The 18,151-nt window shown below is 34.8% G+C and overlaps 1 protein-coding gene across 4 annotated transcripts; it reads left to right on the plus strand.

The window, feature by feature from the left end:
• Positions 1 to 560: 560 nt before the first annotated feature.
• LOC121985040 (histone-lysine N-methyltransferase SUVR5-like) lies at positions 561 to 18,151 on the plus strand. Of its 4 annotated transcripts, XM_042538280.1 has the most exons (12): positions 565 to 753; positions 1,087 to 2,043; positions 3,079 to 3,381; positions 3,468 to 3,578; positions 8,287 to 8,397; positions 10,500 to 13,319; positions 13,458 to 13,619; positions 16,852 to 16,968; positions 17,030 to 17,127; positions 17,243 to 17,380; positions 17,511 to 17,598; positions 17,670 to 18,151. In XM_042538280.1, exons 2-12 carry the CDS (start codon positions 1,381 to 1,383, stop codon positions 17,775 to 17,777), a joined length of 4,719 nt encoding a protein of 1,572 aa, XP_042394214.1. In that variant the 5' UTR covers positions 565 to 753; positions 1,087 to 1,380; the 3' UTR covers positions 17,778 to 18,151. The 4 variants fall into 4 exon arrangements, with proteins under 4 accessions (XP_042394217.1, XP_042394216.1, XP_042394215.1 ...); XM_042538283.1 differs by lacking the exons at positions 16,852 to 16,968; positions 17,030 to 17,127; positions 17,243 to 17,380; positions 17,511 to 17,598; positions 17,670 to 18,151 and having other exon boundaries at positions 561 to 753; positions 10,500 to 13,136; positions 13,210 to 13,319; positions 13,445 to 13,594; XM_042538282.1 differs by lacking the exons at positions 16,852 to 16,968; positions 17,030 to 17,127; positions 17,243 to 17,380; positions 17,511 to 17,598; positions 17,670 to 18,151 and having other exon boundaries at positions 561 to 753; positions 10,500 to 13,136; positions 13,210 to 13,319; positions 13,458 to 13,594.

Raw genomic sequence — 18,151 nt, forward strand, 5'->3', positions numbered from 1 at the left:
GTAATTACAAAAATATAAAAAAAAAACTGAGGGCAAATAGAATTCTAACTTGCATTATAAATAAACTATCTAAATGTTCGAGTAAGTTTAGTATTCGATTTATTAATTTTTTTTAATCTGTTCAATATACATAAAGGTAATTAAATAAATAAGTTTCAATAATTTATTAAATTAATAAACAAATTTGAAGACACGCTCAATTTGTTAATCTTTATAAATAGAGATTATAAATCATACGTGAAAATAAAAAAATAAATTTAATAAATAAATTTGTTTATTTCCTGAAAAATTATATCATATATATTCTATTATTTTTTCTGATAATGAGAACCCAAATTATATTATATAAATTATTATTATTCAGAAAATGAGAGGCCAAATTGTACTTTGGGCCCAATCTGATGGGCCCAATCTGTGGCAGAAGTCATTAAATAAAGGCTTTTGGGTGTGAAAAGCATTTTTCTCTGTCGACATAGTCAGGATCGTTCCCTCTTGCATCCAAATTATTTGGACGGATGAGATTGAAGAAGAGAGGCGGACGGACGGTTACAAGGAGGCTGTTCATAACTTTCTCTATGCGGTCCGCATGCACAAAATTTGCATCTGATTAAGAGAGAGAATAGGCTAATCCTCGATCTCCCAGGCATCGAAGGCGGCGACGGGCGGTGGCGCGCTGGTTGCTGGTGGCCGGAGAAACCTACCAAGGACGGCGATGAAAGTATCCGCCAACTACGGAAATTGAGGGCGGTGCAGGTGAGTGAAACCTCTCCTCTATCTGGTCTACTTCTTCTCTTCGTCCTCCGATTCTGCCCTCATCTATTACCCTCTCTGAAGATTAGCTCCGTCTTCCCGGAAATCGCTTGTTACCTCTGATTTTTTCTGATCCACCATTTCCCTTTTTTTCTTTCCGTTGCGGAACACCTACTGTGGAGCCGAAGCGACTTGCGTCGCCGATTTTTTTTGTTAAGTTTGTCGGCGTGGCAAAGTTCTGGCTGCTCTGAATCCTCCATTTACTGACTTGATATCGACTAACCGGTTCATTGTGGTCGACGGATTCAATTTACTTCGGACGTTTCCAAATTGCAGTGAAAAAAGGAGCCATGCCGATTGTCTGTTTATTAGGGATTCAGTACATTCTGTGTCGAAGCCCAAGTAGTTAATAAGAGACGTGGTAGAATAATCTAGCTTTCCACGCGCAGATTATCAGCAGACAATGCCTGGATAACGGTTGTTGTTGGTAAATTGTTACAGAGGACATAATTCGGTGTTGATTTTGCTCAGAAAAGATACGGAGTGGATACGTTTTACTGTGTAGAAGATGACAATCTGAAAGGTATTGAAACTTCTCCTCACATTCCGTTATTTACTCAGCTGGAAAGCATGCACATTGATGATTTGGAACAATGCAAGGTGGAAGAGGATCAAACCAACCGCACTAAAGGAAGTGCTAACCACTCAGTTTCTGTTACGTACATTCACGGATATAGAATATCAGATATTCACGCACAAGAAAAATGTTCCTTTGATAAAGAAGATTGCAATAATATGTTTTCTAGTTCTACTATGAAATTGCATTCCTCATCAGATCCTCATTTTTTGGAAAGGGTTAGTTACTTCACACTGGAAAAAAAAGCTGAATTAGTGGATAGAATAGCTTCTAATGATTGCATTTCCACAAAAGATGACAAAAAGGGGGAAACAGATGGTTCTGGATTGGATATGATTCAGAACACAATATCGGAAACAACATGTATTTCTCATTCCCTTAGGGACATAAATGATCAACCTCGCCCCTTTGTTGCAGTAGATGACTTTGCAAGTGTCAGAGATTTCAAGCAAGATAACATTGTTATGGAGAAGCAAGAAGATAACCATTTATTGGCCACTGACAGCAGTTCTTTAAAAGTCAAGCAGGATGATCGGGTGCAAAATGAGAATCAAGTAGATGAGGGCACTGTGCAAATTGTAAACCAAGAGGGAGAGTTAGGTACACAAAGGAACAACACCCTTGAGCCAGATCATCCTGTTGCACTGTGGGTAAAGGTGTGCCTTATGTCTTCTTATAAATAGCAACATGCCTGTATGTCTATATATATTCACTAATCTTCTCATATCCTGTAAAGAACTTGGATGTTTTTTTTTACCTTTGATCATTTATTTATTATCTTTGGTTTATGATTCTGTCAACACTTTTTTTTATCCTTGAATTCTAAGGTAACAATAATAAAGTGAATTTTGTGCGAAAGCTTAAAATGGGATATTTCTGGCCGATTTTTTGTTTGTTTAGTGTTGATAGTGAAGAGAGGATTCCCTGAGAACCTTACTGTCAAAAGTCATTGTCTTTTACAGCTAATCTAGTTGTATTTTTCCTTTTTTAACTATCTTTGACTTCCCACACATGCATAGAGCTGAATCTATCTAGTATGGTCATGTATGCTCTAGGTGGTATAATTGAAAATTGAAACGCTGCTCAATCATCCCATGAACCCTCTATGAATTGTTGGATGGATCACATGGCACATAAGTTTTGCCAGTAGTTTCATCTCTATTCTCCTCCTTGTTGGTTCTCTGCTTTCCCCATGATCAATGCACTCTTGACTCTTGAGTCTTGAGGCAAGAGCAAAGCTTTGTACATTGGGAACTTGAGTGACTGCCCTTAGAAATGTAGTTGGCTTTAAACATATTTGAACCTTTCAAGGAATATCTCATAAAAACTAGTTCTTGACCTTTTGCTTCTTCTGAATAAATTGTAAGTGATGCTGTGTTTTTCTTTCTCCTATGTTTGTCTGTGTATTGCGATGTGTACAAACTTGCTCGGCTCTGTCTCATGGATCTAGCTATATATAATAAAGTTACCACAATATACTTTTTGGTAATATCTAGTGTTTCTAAAAAAGCATATGTATTAGTTATTAAACATATAGCCAATACAATGCTGTGCTTGGTTTTTTAAACTTCCAGGACAGACCTAATGGCTCCCTATTATTAATATTCAAACATCTTTCATAATTTTTTGCATAGAAATATTTTCTTTTTCTTTTACTTGTGTTTGAGTAATCATATTTTCTCTTGAAACAGTGGAGAGGTAAGTGGCAAACCGGAATTCAGTGTCCTCAGGCTGATTGTCCACTTTCAGCCATAAGAGCAAAGCCTACACATGAGCGAAAGAGATACATTCCAATCTTTTTTCCTCGTAGCAGGACATATTCTTGGACAGATATGCTACTTGTTTGTTCCATCAATGAATTACCAGAACCACTTGTCCGTGGTACCCATCGGAAATGGAGAAAGCTGGTGAAGGATTTGACTATTCCGCGTCGACATGTCATGCAAAAGCTTGCTGTAACAATGCTAAATATTAGTGATCATCTGCATATAGAGGTGATATTATTGCAATATCATGAATGTGTCATTGCATTATTTTATCCTAATGGTACATTTTTTTGTATATTTTCTACTTTCTCCAGGCTGTGATTGAGAATGTCCGGAAAGCTGCCTTCTGGAAAGAATTTGCCAGAGAAGTTTCTCAGTGTAGAGATTATCCTGATTTTGGAAGAATGCTTTTGATGCTCCAAACTGTAAGTTCCTTCTCTCAGTGGCTATTTTAAAAATTAGCTTAATTTGTACATTCTTTGTTTTTTTTGGATAGGCTTGTCTATTTTTTATCCCTACCATAATTTTATGTATCAATAACCAATTGCAAAACATGATACAGTCATCAACAGGACATGATTACTTAATCATGTCAAGAACTTGATCCCTACCATTATTAAATGATTACGCATATTACATGACTAAATATGGATGGATCTGATATTACATCCCTACCATTATCAACTATGAACAAGGTTTTTTTAAAAAATTCTGTAAACTAGTTTGTACAGTTTGTAAACTTGTTGACCAGGGATGGATCTGATATTGACGATTCTACTTCATTGAGTTTTTTTGTTAAGTTGGGTGTGGCAGGAAATGGTTGGGTTAGTGAAATTTGGATCAGAGAAATCATGACTAGTCATTTCCTGGAGACTTACTTGGTGTAAGATTCTTTGCATGCTTCTTAGTGTCAGTTTTTAGTGTTTTGCACAACAAAGGAGATTTTTTTTTAAAAAAAATCTCTTCTCATCTATCTGAGTTAGCTGAAGAGTTGATGAACATATTTGACAGGAATATGCGGATGACAGGAGAACATTCCATTTAAATGATGAAAATTATATGAACATGATGATGCACATCATAGGCTAAGAGAGTACAACAATGAAAATTATTTACTTGTGTGCATATGATCTGAGTCCTTGTCAAATCCTTCAAGACAATTCTTGTAACATAATAATCTATATTTCATAATATAAATGATAAATCATTTCAAATCAAATTAGATGGGTAAAATATTCATATAATATTTCTTATAACTTTATTTTCTAAATCAAGTATGAATTTCTCCTATTTTTCTTAAGTGTATTAGAGGCTTATGTCTATTTTTTAAGATAGGTATGGATGGTAAATACTATTATTTTACTCGCATAGCATTTATTTTTTTTCTTGTTGCGAAATCGTGGATTTCGCAACAAGAAAAAGAAAAAACAGGGCAAGGCTGCGTAAAGTTGTTGCTTTGTGACCAAAAGGTCACGGGTTCGAATTATGGAAACAGTCTCTTGCAAAAAAGCAGGGTAAAACTGCGTACAATGGATCCTTCCCGGGACCCAGCATGGGGGAGTTTCGTGTATCGGGCTGTCCTTTTTTTTTTTTTGCGAAATCATGGATTGAGACATGACCTGCTTCACATCAAATAGTCATGATTACTTTATTTAAATTGACTTACGAATATGACTATGATATTTTAAAAAAATTAAAATCATTTGCAATGATGAAGAATATAATGGCAAACTGATCATAACTATGATAGAAACTGGTTGTGCTTATTTTGGTATGATTCTATTGACATTGAATTTATGATGGTAAGATTAAGATGTGCATTTCTTTTTGTGATTATTTCTAACGATTGAATGATATTGCTTATCTAATGAAAGATTTCATAAAATAATTTGATTTGTGTATCGGTAGAGGATTTATTCTTTTGAATAAACAACAACAACAACTAAGCCTTATCCCACTAGATGGGGTCGACTATATGAATCCTTTTACGCCATTGAACTCTATCTCCTACTACATCATCATTTATATTTAAATAAATTTTATCTTGTTTTATTGTTGCTAACTAAGCCTTTTTTAGTCATTCTCTTACTCGTTTGATATGCATGTTTGTCATAGTTTCACATTGCCTAGCTGGAACATTACCATACCATCGTAAATGTGTCTCTCGGAGTTTTCCATCAATTGATGCAACTCCGACTTTCTCTCTCATTTCTTATTCTATCCATTCTCGTATATTCACACATCCACCTTAACATCCTCATCTCGGCAACTCTCATCTTTTGCTCATGTGTTCGAGTCATAGTCCAACATTCAGTTCCATATAACATAACAGATCTAACTGCAGTTTTGTAGAATTTTCCTTTAAGTTTTAGAGGTACTTTATGATCACATAAAACACCCGACGCTCTCCTTCATTTTAACCATCTCGCTTGTATTCTATGTAAGACATCTCTCTCGATCCCTTCATCATTTTTGTAAAAATGATCCTAAATATCCAAAGCTTTCAGTTCAGGCAACTCGTCATCTTCTATCTTAATAATTGTCTAATTATGTCTATATTGTTAAAATTAAATTCTATATATTCTGTCTTTATTCTAGTAAGCCTAAAACCTTTCCTTTCTAATGTTTCCTGCCAAGATTCTAGTTTAGAATTTACTCCTTCACGTGTTTCATCTACCAAGATAATATCATCTGCAAACAACATGCATTGTCTTGAATGTGTGTAGTAAATTCGTCCATAATTAGTGTAAAAAAATAAGGACTTAGAGTTGATCTTTGATGTAATCTATCTTTATTGGAAATACTTCAGTTACTCCGCCTGAAGTATTTACTTTAGTCGTTATATCCTCGTATATATCCTTAATTAGTTCAATATATGTTACGCTAACCCCTCTCTTTTCTAGAATTATCCATATAATTTCTAGACTCTATTATAAGCTTTTTCTAAGTCAATGAATACCATGTGTAGATCCTTATTTTTGCTCCCAATATTTTTCAATTAATTGTCTAAGAAGATATATAATTTTTATTGTCGACCTTCTAGACTAAAATCCAAATTGATTTTCGGTCACCGTGGTCTCCTTAATCTTTTTTCTATTACTTTTTTTTCCAAAGTTTCTTGGTATAACGTATTATTAATGCTCCTATAGTTTGCACAATTTTATATGTCTCTTATATAAAGGAACTAGAGTGTTTATCCTTTATTTAGGCATTTTTTTCATTTTTAATATCATGTTAAATAATTTTGTAAACCATTCAATACCTTGTTTCCCTAGGCACCTACATACCTCTATCGCAATATCATCCGGTCCAACGGTTTTTCCATTATGCATCCTATTTAAAACTTGTTTTACTTCTGAAGTTTGAATTCTACGATAAAAATTTAAATTTCTATGCTCATGTGACCTACTTAAATTACCTAAGTTAAGTTAGTCACCTAAATCTTCATTAAAAAGTTGATAAAAATATCTCTTCCACTGTTCTTTTATTTCTCTTTCATTTTCTAGACCTTATTACATTCATCTTTAATACATTTTATTTGGATAAGATCTCTTGAATTCCTTTTTCTCACTTTAGCTATTCTATAAATGTCTCTTTCCCCTTCTTTTGTATCTAATTTTTGATATAATTATTCAAAAATTTCATTCTTTGCTTCATTCATTATTCTCTTAGCTTCTTTCTTGGCTATTGTATATTTTTTAAAGTTTTTCTTGTTCTTACAAATATATAATTCCTTATAAGGTATTCATTTTTTCTTTACTTTCTCTTATACTTTCTCATTCCACTACCAAGATTTCTTACTTAGTGGTGCATGTCCCTTTAACGCACCGAGTACATTCTTAGTTACTATTTTCAACTTTGATACCATCTTATCCCATGTCGTATTAGGATCACCGCATATTTTACCTAATGTTTGTACTCATACCTTCTCCTTAAATATATTTTGCTTCCCATATTTTAATTTCCACCGCTTAATTCTATCTGCCAAATAACTTTCTTTAATTTTTGATGTTTTATCATCATTTCCTGAAACTATTTTCTTCTCTTCTTTTGGTATTTTCTCAAGATCTTTCATTTTATTTTTTATGAATAAAAAATTTGTCCAATTTTTAGATTGAATTTGCATGGTAGATTCAAGTATAATCTTATTATACCTTTTGAATATTTTGCATTTTCATTTGGTTGATATACTTTCACCATCTTGAATTCAAAAAAATAAATCACTTTACCTTTTCAAGTTTATTCATTATTCATTTTAAAACTGGTAATTTTTTGATTACCCATGCTTTTGAAAATTTTACTTTTAGTAGAAAATACCTTTTGTTTCATCTATTTTTCTGAGTTCTGTGTATATGGATTCACTAAAAGAAGGTAAGGCTCAAGCAAGACCAAAACCTTGATTTTTTTCTATTTTTCTTATTGCGTACTTGGTTGTTCTACATGGTGGTCCATGAATGCAACAGTTCTCCACATCTTACACTGTACAAACTGCGATTATGTGGTTATATAATCTGTCAATATGTGGGTGGATCAAATGTGCTGGCCAGAGATTACAAAGCATATGCGATGTAAATTTTTTCTTCTTCAGGCTCACCAACTATAGCCAATTTATTTGTTGGTGAGCTATCAATAGCAGGGCACATGCGCCACCTATCTGTAATCTGCCTATCACCTCACCATAGCAAATGAGGAATATGATGAAATCAATGATGATTCCACTCAGTCACTTAATTACCTTTATATTTTTATTTTTTTTGGATACTCATTAAATGTTTTATTCATTAATTAACTTTTAGAAACTTAAATGCTGATTGCTTGTGGTTAAACTGATTTTTGTTTATATTTATTAACTGATGACTATTTAAATTGCCAATTACTCAATTTTAGTGATTATTTTTTATTAAGGATAATTTACAACAATATGCATTTCAAAATCTTGCTTGGTACAACTTCATCTACTATTAGCATTTTTTATTGGTTTCTTATTGTTAAATCCAATTTTCCTTTTGTTGACCTCATTCAGCCTCTAATTGGCAATTTAACAATATAGGGAATTGACTTGCCTATAGAGCTTAATAGATTAAGATGGCTGGATTCTGATATATCTTTGTTTTGCTTGTTGATCTCTTGCAGATGATTCTCCCTTGTTATATAGATAATACTTGGCTTCTGAATAATTTGTCTTCCTGGAAAGATAAATGTCAGAATGCACAAAGTGCTGGCTCTATTGAAACACTCATAGAGGTATGAAAAAAATGAAGTTTGAATTTTAAGACTTGAATAAGTAGTTATAGATCCATCCTATGGATAATTGCAATCTATTGCTGGCTCACTTTATTCAGCTAGATTTGTCATCTTATTTTGTTAAATTGGAGACAAGATGCCATGAAATTGTGCTTAATACATGTTCTAGTTTTCATGATTTTATGAAGAGAGGCAGTGAAGTTGGTTTGGATCATTATTAAAATGCATGTTGTTGATACACTAGATATAACATGGTAGGGTATTGGACTATTGCTGTTCTTTTATTGTGCTTAAGCAAAATATGTGACTATATTCTTTTAGGGGTCATTTTTTGGTCTTGAGTGCATGGGGATTTTGAACATTGGTGTCCAACTAACAAGTTTGTCTAACAACAATATTAATGTAGTTAGAAAACTGGATGGTTGCTTTCCTTCATCAACCAGTGTTAAATTTTTAGATGGCTTTAGATTGATTATATTTCTACATTCTTAAAAGGTATATATTTAAACATTTTGTTAAAAATACTTTGCATACTGATACACTTGTCTCTGATTTTAGTATATCTTTTTTTAATATTCTTATATTTAATGTTATTTGATTATTTTTATTAAATATTATTGGTTGCGGTGCTTTCAATATTAAGGACATAATCTACACTTCTTTTTAAAATTATTTTTATTCTAGAAATGTTTCAATAAAAAGAGGTAATGTGGTTTATTTAACTCTAGGATCATTTTAGTTTTGTAGAAAACCTAATATAATATTTAAAACCTAGGAGATTGGTTGATATTACACTAAGATAGCCAAAAGGGACAAAGAAGATAAATTTTATCAGAAGTGAAGATCCCTTGACAAGAGAGATGGAGGCTTATTGGCCTCAATCATGAACCAAAAACTTGATAAGTCCTATTTTGAGAGTATACATCATTGCACATTCACTTGACATCTATTGTAACGATAAATGACTCTTCTAGTATAACAAATACTTTGATTAGTCTTTATACTGAACTAATGCTGAAAAAATGAGTGTTATGCATTGGATGAGTGCTTTAGTTCTTTCTATTATCCTAATGGGATAAACCCCATAATTTCCCTAAAGCCCTAATTAAATAGTCCTCCTAGGACATCCGTACTAAAATTAGTTTCTACACATGCATATAAATATATTCGGTTAGCCACTGGGATTTATAGTTTGGCTAATACATCTAGAACTTCAACAAACACGTGCAATATATGAATAAATCTTAATTTCTCTGCTTCTAGTGTCACTCTTCTTTGTTGCTTATAGTACTCTGGTCAATGCTTCACCTCTTCCTCTCTTCTATTTTTTAAGTGATTCATCTCCTTATGACCAATAAATGAAATCAAAGGATGAGTCATGGGAATAGAATCTTCATGTCTCAAATGGTGTCGGTCGAAACAAGCTGTCTCAGTTTGTATCATCAAATTGTGTTGGTTAGGCAAGATAATGACATTTACCTATGTCAACACTATATGAGTATTAGTTGATGGTGCCAAAATGATATTATGTTGACCAATAGCCATAGACACTTCAAGCTATTATATTTTTAGTTCAATTTCCTCTTTGGTATATCTGAAAGTAGTATATATTAGAATTTGGAAAATAGTGTTAATTGGGAGGAGCTACAAATATCAAGTTCTTTATGGTAATTGCTTCATTTCAGCAAATTAAATTAGTGAGAGCACTTGCAGGTAAATTGGTCCTAATGAGCTTAAATATGCTCTTATTAGATAAGTTGAATTTTTAGTTTTTAATTGCTATTTTTATTCTCATTTTACCTGAAAAGTTGTTATTAACCATGTGCGGGTAGGCTGGTTTATATAAGGATGCCTATCATTTGATAATGTGAATATAACTTTCCGTAATACTAATTCTTGCATCCTTGGATCAATTTTGGTGTAAGTACTATGCACCTGGGATTAATTTGTTATGTTCATGCATGTAAATCCTTTTAAAAATCTAGGACCTTGTGATATGTCTGGTTGTCTTTGCTACCAATCTTTACATTACAATTTTGGCATACCTAGTCAGTTAACTAGTTTCAATTATTCTGGATGATCCACATCTTTGCATGAACCAGGAGTTGATGGATTCAATATTCTGGGTGAAAATTAATGAGCTGTGGAATGCACCAATGCAGCCTGAGTTAGGTCCTGAATGGAAAACTTGGAGACAAGATGCCATGAAATTGTTCTTTTCCTCTCCATCGACTCATGTTTACGGAAACACAGGTCCAAACAATGTGAGAGGTTCTTTGGTTGTGGGAAATGAAGCTAGTGGGAGGTACTCAAAACTTGAAATTTGCAAAGCAGAAATATGTGCTACTCCCAAACTCTTTCAGAACAATGTGATAGAAGTTGATTTCAAAAGTTACCAAGAATCAGTAAAATCTCAGCCTCCATGTAAGTCATATAAGTTTGAAGAACTACATACGGTGGCTGGGTCATCAGAATCTCAATCCTTGGCCAAGACATGCAATGGGTTTGTAGATGATGGTAGCGATGTAAAGCTAATTCAGTCATCACAAGTGGATATTTTTCCAAAAACAGTAAGAGAAAACAGAGTCTTGCTGTACACTCAAAATGAATTAGAAGCTAAAGAAAAATATCGACAATGTCAAGCTTTTGTCCTATCTAAAGGACGACAGTGTGGAAGATGGGCAAGTGATGGCCATATTTATTGTTGTGCCCACCTGAATGTTCGAAATCCAGAAAAGCTTTCTCATGAGGCGCAAACAATTCCTCTTGAAGCCCCCATGTGCAAGGGCACAACTACTCATGGCAGAAACTGTAAGCATCATGCTCGACAAGGATCCACATTTTGTAAGAAACATCAGCTTCTGGGAAGTCATGGATCAATGCATAGCAAGAGTCATCTCTTAGGGCACACTCTCAGGGGAGGTAGCAATGACAATCTGGTCTTGGAAAGTTCTTCTAGCTCAAACATGGTTCACAATGAGCTTACATCACCAAGAGAAATTCAGACAACACATGAGAATTTAATTCCAGTTGTGGTTGGCATAACCTCAGATGAAAGAGATTGCTTGATGAAAACATCTGAACTTTACAATGCATTACCTGCTCCTCTAAGTAGTCGTCCAGATTTACCACGCTGCATAGGAAGCCAACATCAAAATAATGATGATCAATGTCTAGAGTATGCCACGAGGCACACATTATACTGCAATAACCACCTTCCGAAATTTCTTAAACGTGCAAGAAATGGTAGGAGTCGACTAGTATCAAAAGACATTTTTTTGAATCTCCTGAATCAGTGCAGCTCAAGGAGGGAAAAGTTGTGTTTACACCAAGCATGTGAACTTCTCTATGGATTCATGAAAATTAGTCTGTCCTGTCAAAGGCCAGTATCAAGAGGTGACACATTATCATGGATATTATCTGAAGCCATGAAAGATCCACCAACAGGAGATTTCTTATTGAAGTTGGTGGCAAGTGAAAGAGATAAACTTTCAAATAGTTGGGGGTTCAACATGGATAAAGACAGGGGAAAATCATCCTGGGAAGACAAAATACCCATGCCCACGGTAAATAATGATAAGAACTATGAAATAAGTATTAAGTGCAAAATTTGTGCTGAGGTCTTTGCTGATGACCATACTCTTGGTATACACTGGACTCAAGTGCATAAAAAGGAGGCTCGATGGCTTTTTAGAGGATATGCTTGTGCTGTTTGCATGACATCATTTACCAACAGAAAAGTTGTTGAAACCCATGTAAAAGAGAGACATGGCATGCAATTCCTTGAAAACTCGATAATCTTCAGATGCATGTCTTGCAATAGTCACTTTGTCAGTTCTGATCACTTATGGCAACACATATTGTCATGCCATTCAATGGATTTTAGATTACCAAACCTTAATCTACGACCCCTGGATGAATATCTTCAGCCAAAAATAGAGATAAACAATATAGTCAGTAGTAGTAACAATGCCACTGAAAACCATGAGGGTTCCCAAAAATTCACCTGTAAGTCTTGTGGTTTAAGATTTGATCTACTACCTGATCTTGGTCGGCACCACCAAGTTGCCCATATGAACCGAAATTCTACTATCCAATTTCCTCAACAGAGTGGAAATCACCATCTGAAACGTAATAGGAATTTCTATCCAAGATTTAAGAAAAACTTTGAAGCATCAAAGAGATATAAAGGCCTTATTAGTTTTGGCATGCCAAAGCATAACAAGTCTTCTCATTCCATACACTTTGTCAAAGAACAAAATACTCGTTCACCTGAATCATTGGGTCTTGGGCTGCTGCTGGATATCCATTGCTCTGGAGTTGCAGAAACCTTTATATCTAAGATCCAGAAAACAAAGCCTCGGCCAAGTAGCCCGGAGCTACTTTCTGTTGCAAGTTCTGCGTGTTGCAGAACTAATTTTCATTATGCATTGAAGGTTAAGTATGGGTTCCTGCCGGAGAATGTTTACTTGAAGGCGTTAAAGCTTTGCAGTGAGCAGAATATCCAAGTAGGTTGGCATCTAGATGGATTCATCTGCCCTAAAGGATGCAAGACTTTACAAAAGACAAATTCTTTAGCTCCTCTACTTGCTTCCAAACCCATATGTGCACAAACTCCTGCATACATGGTAGATTCTTGCAGCAATGCAAATTGGGAGATGGATGAAAGTCACTATATACTCAACCCAGAACATCTTAACTTCAAATCTTTGCAGAAAGGCATTATTTTGTGTGAAGATGTGAGTTTTGGCAAAGAAGCAGTTCCCATTACTTGTGTTGTTGATGAGTATTTGAAGGATTCTTTCCTTGTAGCATCTCACGAAGGGACCTATGATCAAGAACCTCTACTACATATGCCTTGGAAAGAATTTAAATATATAACTAAACAGTTGATAGGATCATATCTTTCTCTGGAGGCAAAGGTACTTGCTGAGTTCATATATTTTGATTGAAATGCTAGTTGCGGCAAAAACTATACCTTCTTTCTATAGGAATAGTTTCTTAATCTAAGTAATGCTGACATTATAGTGAATGATTGGCTTCCAAGTATATTTGTGCAGGATTTACAACTGGGTTGCAACTGCCCAGACTCAATGTGCTATCCCGAAAGTTGCAGTCATATATACTTATTTGACGCTGATCAAATGAATGCTAAAGATGCCACTGGAAACTCAATGCATTGTAGATTTGCTTATGATAAGAAAGGCCGGATAGTCTTGGAGGTAATTTATTTATCTAGTTGCTTGAGTTTCATTTATCAAATTGATCTAAATTAGAATGTGTTGTGCGAACTGAACCAACCTTAGTGGCTCAACATTAGGATATATTGTGGGGCTCATCTGTTAATATCATGGGCTTGTGTGCTTCAATTGGCAATCTCAGTAGAGGATAATCTTCAAAATATAAAATGTTGTACTATTTCTTGGATGATTGAAAACAGTGAGAAGGGAAACTCTTTCAGACCTTAAATAATATCATCTTATATCCAGGGCAAATAGACAAGTTTACTAGAAATAGTAAACAGAAACAATAAAATTTAACATTAAAATAGAATAAAATAAATTAGACCATAAACTGGTTTATGATGATGCAATATCTCTGAGACACTAGACTTGGATGAATATATAGCCTAACTCTGATAGAAATATTTGGTTGTATGTTAGTATAAATTTTGGTTCACTGAATGACACGTATGGTTTTATTAAATATATTCAATTGCTTAATCAACAATCATAACTGTTATGGCTCATGTTAAAGCTTATAAAAAAAATTAAAACTTTTAAGTCTTCCAGTGGAATGTGGGGCATTGGCTAAGCTGTGCACGGGCACATTATTCTAATTTACAAGTTTGACAATCAAGCCATGCTTGTAAGTTTGGTCAAAAAAATTCTATCATGTGTAAACCATAATGTCTTTCTAACATGCATTTCGCAGGCACTAGACAGTCTTTAGCTAATCATTTGGATTACAAGGATGAATTTGCTGAGACAAAAACCATCTTGAATGATAAATTGTAGGCTCCTGGACCCTTCTAATAATCATAATTCTTCTAATGAAGTTGTATTGATTTAAACAAATCATGTTCAGTTTAATCAACTTGATTTCATTCAAAGGCAACAACTTCAATAGTCATCGAATGCACCAAAAGTGCTACTCTCTAAGATTAAAAGTGGCTACTTTTTTTCAATGGGAGGTTGCTGCTTGAAAAATTCATGTATTAGTGGGCTTAGTGCAATTTGAAACACTTTCAGGATCAAATATTGACTAGAGCAAGACTTTGGTAACCACCAAATTCATGTATATTGTAAGGCCTCTTTTAGTTTTTCAATGAGCAAGGCAATATTCTGACCTTATTGATTTAGAAATATCTGGAAGACAGTATGCATGTGCATCGATTCATAATTGATCAGAGGATAGATGCAATTTTAATCCATTCTAGCTCACATTTTCATGCAATTTGAATGGAGTTTCAATAAAGGACTTATTTAGTTAGGCCATGAAAACTCCACAAAATATTAGTGATCAGCTAAAACAAACAAAAACCTAGGAATATGATTGCATGTGGGTTGGCAAATTCTTGTGTTATTCTTGTGATAGCTGTATCATAATTTAATAAATTATCAGTCTTTAAAAAATAATGTTATACTATGTACTAATAAACAAATCAAGTTGCATCATATTTTAATATTAGCGTTGTCATTTTCAGGTTTTGTTTGTATAATTTGTGTCTGGGATATGTGGTGTTCGTATCATGTTATTGCGGTATTAGAGAGAACATTTAAATTTTGATGAAAATGAAGATTTGTGATGATAATGATATCATCATAGTAGAGAACTAAAAGTCGTCACTTGATGCCCCTGGGGAAATAGTGCAATGGTTAGGCCTCCAATGAATAACCAAGGGATCTAAGGTTTTAATATCAGGCGTACTATAGGGGATTTTCTCTCCCGTGAGAAGCGGACCTAAGAATGTTGGCTGGCTGGATGGGCCTCCATGACTACTTCCCGATTTACCCTAGTGGTCGGTGGGAAACTTTCGTAGGGCCGGGCCGATCATCGGATTAGTCGGTTCAAAGAGCTAAATATTTGGTGTTAACTAAAATATATACATAAATAACTTGTCTCTTAATACTCGACAATGACCTAGATTATTGAAAATATATGCCTGACCAGTCAAATGAACCATCTTTTATTTCAAAGGTTGTTTCCTCTAGGGTTTTTCTACAATGACTATATATGACCTTGATGGAATCCTCTGCATGGCATCCTTGTGTATATTCTCATCTAGCTGTTTACCTTCATGTTGGTGATTTTGTCAGCAATCGGGTAAGGGTGTCTTTATTAGGAAAGAGAGAAAGTTGGGGGACGTGGATATTCAGAGAATGACAGAAAACAGGGAGAGAAGAAAGTTGCAAAAATTTATTTATTTGGGAAGAGAAAAAATTGGGAAGATGCAAGGATTTCATAAAAGACCACTTTTTCTCTGATCTTCTGTCTCCTTTGTCTTGCCCCCTTATGGTTCACTAGCAGCAGTTCTCCTAGCCAGTGCCTGTGGTGAGTGAGACTTGAGGTGAGTAGTCCTTGTTTGCCAGCACCTGATGAAGATAATCATGGAGAGAAAGACCGGAATTGGGAATAGGTAAATCTGAGGAAGGAGCTACTTCTCATTTTTTGGAAAAGAGTTGGGTGTTTGATCTTTCCAACTTTCTATCTTTCATCATTTTCTCTCCAGAGAAACAACCTATTAAAATCTATTTTCCCTCAAATTTTCTCATTTTTCTATGTTCACCACTTTATATATGAGTAAACAAGGCTATATTGCCCCGGGGCAATAGTGTAGCGGCAGAGTGCCTGCAAGTATCTAAGGATCGAGTCTCAGCTTTGACGAATTAACAGATGAATTTCCCTTAATGTGCGGTTGACTTAGAATGTTGGGCGGTTGACCGCCCGTTGCGAGCACTTTTCGATTTACTGGTGGCCGGTGGGAAACTTTGTGGAGCCGAGATGATCACCCCAGGATTAGTCAGCGTAAGTTGGATACCTAGTGCCAACTCTAAAAAAAAGAGGCTATATTGATAGGAATATTCAGATCTCTTAAATCAATTTGAATTACATTAAATAGAATATTGTTTAATCTCTATTTCTTACACCTTCAATTATAATTATTTCAACTTGTCTAACTATATAATCTTTTTGTTTCTCGGATACTATATGATCGTGCCATATTATTCTAAAATTTTATTACTTTAAAGGGAACCCGATGAGTTTTTTTAATCATCCAGTCTGTCCTATTAATGATGATTTCCTTTGAATAGGTGTGATAAACCATCTTAACCTTTTACATTGATGTTGCTTTAATGCTTGTGTAGAAATTTTATCATTCGTCAAATGAAATTTCAATTTTTTTTGTGGAGTATATTGTCCTTGTAAGACATCTTGTTACAATTTTTGCAGAAAGATCTCCTAGTCCAAGAATGCAATTCCTGCTGCAAGTGTGATGCAACATGTCCCAACAGAGTATTGCAGAATGGAGTTCAAATTAAGCTGGAAATATTCAGAACAGAAAAGAAGGTAAACGTTTGCAAGTCCTCAAAAGTTGTTAATCCTTGACTAAGTCTGTCTGTTCTTGCAGGGTTGGGCAGTCAGGGCTGGGGAGACTATTTCACGTGGCACTTTCATTTGCGAGTACATTGGAGAGGTCTTGAATGTCGAGGAGACGAACACAAAGAGGTAGAGGTTTGCTATGCTTCTAAATTCTAATGCATCTATGCTGATTCTTATACTTGTATGATATGAAAGTATGTTACTTTTCATATCCTCTATGCTGATTCTCCATTATTTTCAGATATGACTCTGATGGCTGTAGCTATATTTATGACATCAGTGCCCATGTTGATGGCACCCGACAATGGATTGGTGGGATGGTGCCATGTGTCATTGATGCAACTAAACATGGGAATGTTTCACGATTCATCAATCACAGGTAAAATATTCATGCTTTGCGGCTCTTGTTCTTGCAACTTGTGAAGAGGCATATATTCCAGTCAGTATTTCTTCTCTTTAGCCTTTTAATGCTCCTGACACTTATTTTATCATCTTCCAAATGGCTACAGCTGTTCACCCAATCTAGTTGATCATTTAGTTTTTGTGGAGAGCATGGACATCCAGCTTGCTCATATCGGTCTATATGCAAGTCGAGATGTATGGCATCTTTCTCCTGTCCTATTTGTCTTTTTGTATACAGCTATTCTTATTTTCCTATCCTTTGTCAGATTGTCATAGGGGAAGAATTATCGTATGACTATCGTACCAAGCTACTACCCGGAGAGGGACATCCTTGTCATTGTGAGGCTTCAAACTGTCGAGGCCGTCTATATTGAGTCATTTTATGTACCGTTTAGTTTGAACATTTGCGTCCATTGTTTGGGTGAGCAAAATATCACTCCCTTCAGTGGAAAATTCATGATTCTTTCGAGATCGCAGACCAACCCAATCACGCAAGCACCCTTGTGGTAGGTTCGGTCTCGATCCATGGCAGTGTAAGTGCCAACATTTAGATTCCAATCTGTTTCATCATACTTCAGGTCCTTGAGTCTTCTCTTGCTAAGTATATAGATTGATTTTTTTTTTCACCACGCTGAACCTAGAGGTTGGTTTCCCATTCTAATTAGGTTGATTCACTAACTTGTACTGGGTGTCCAACCTCCTTATGTGTACAAGATCATAAAGGTCAATGAAAATTGAATTTTTAGAA

The sequence above is a fragment of the Zingiber officinale genome, chromosome 5B (assembly GCF_018446385.1).
Source record: "Zingiber officinale cultivar Zhangliang chromosome 5B, Zo_v1.1, whole genome shotgun sequence".
NCBI lineage: Eukaryota > Viridiplantae > Streptophyta > Magnoliopsida > Zingiberales > Zingiberaceae > Zingiber > Zingiber officinale.

Excerpts from the sequence above, each read along its gene's own strand:
- LOC121985040 (XM_042538280.1), top strand. The coding sequence starts at position 1,381 with ATGCACATTGATGATTTGGAACAATGCAAGGTGGAAGAGGATCAAACC. Across the intron at positions 17,128-17,242 it reads GAGGAGACGAACACAAAGAG|ATATGACTCTGATGGCTGTA; the intron begins GTAGAGGTTTGC and ends CATTATTTTCAG. Across the intron at positions 17,599-17,669 it reads GTCTATATGCAAGTCGAGAT|ATTGTCATAGGGGAAGAATT; the intron begins GTATGGCATCTT and ends ATCCTTTGTCAG.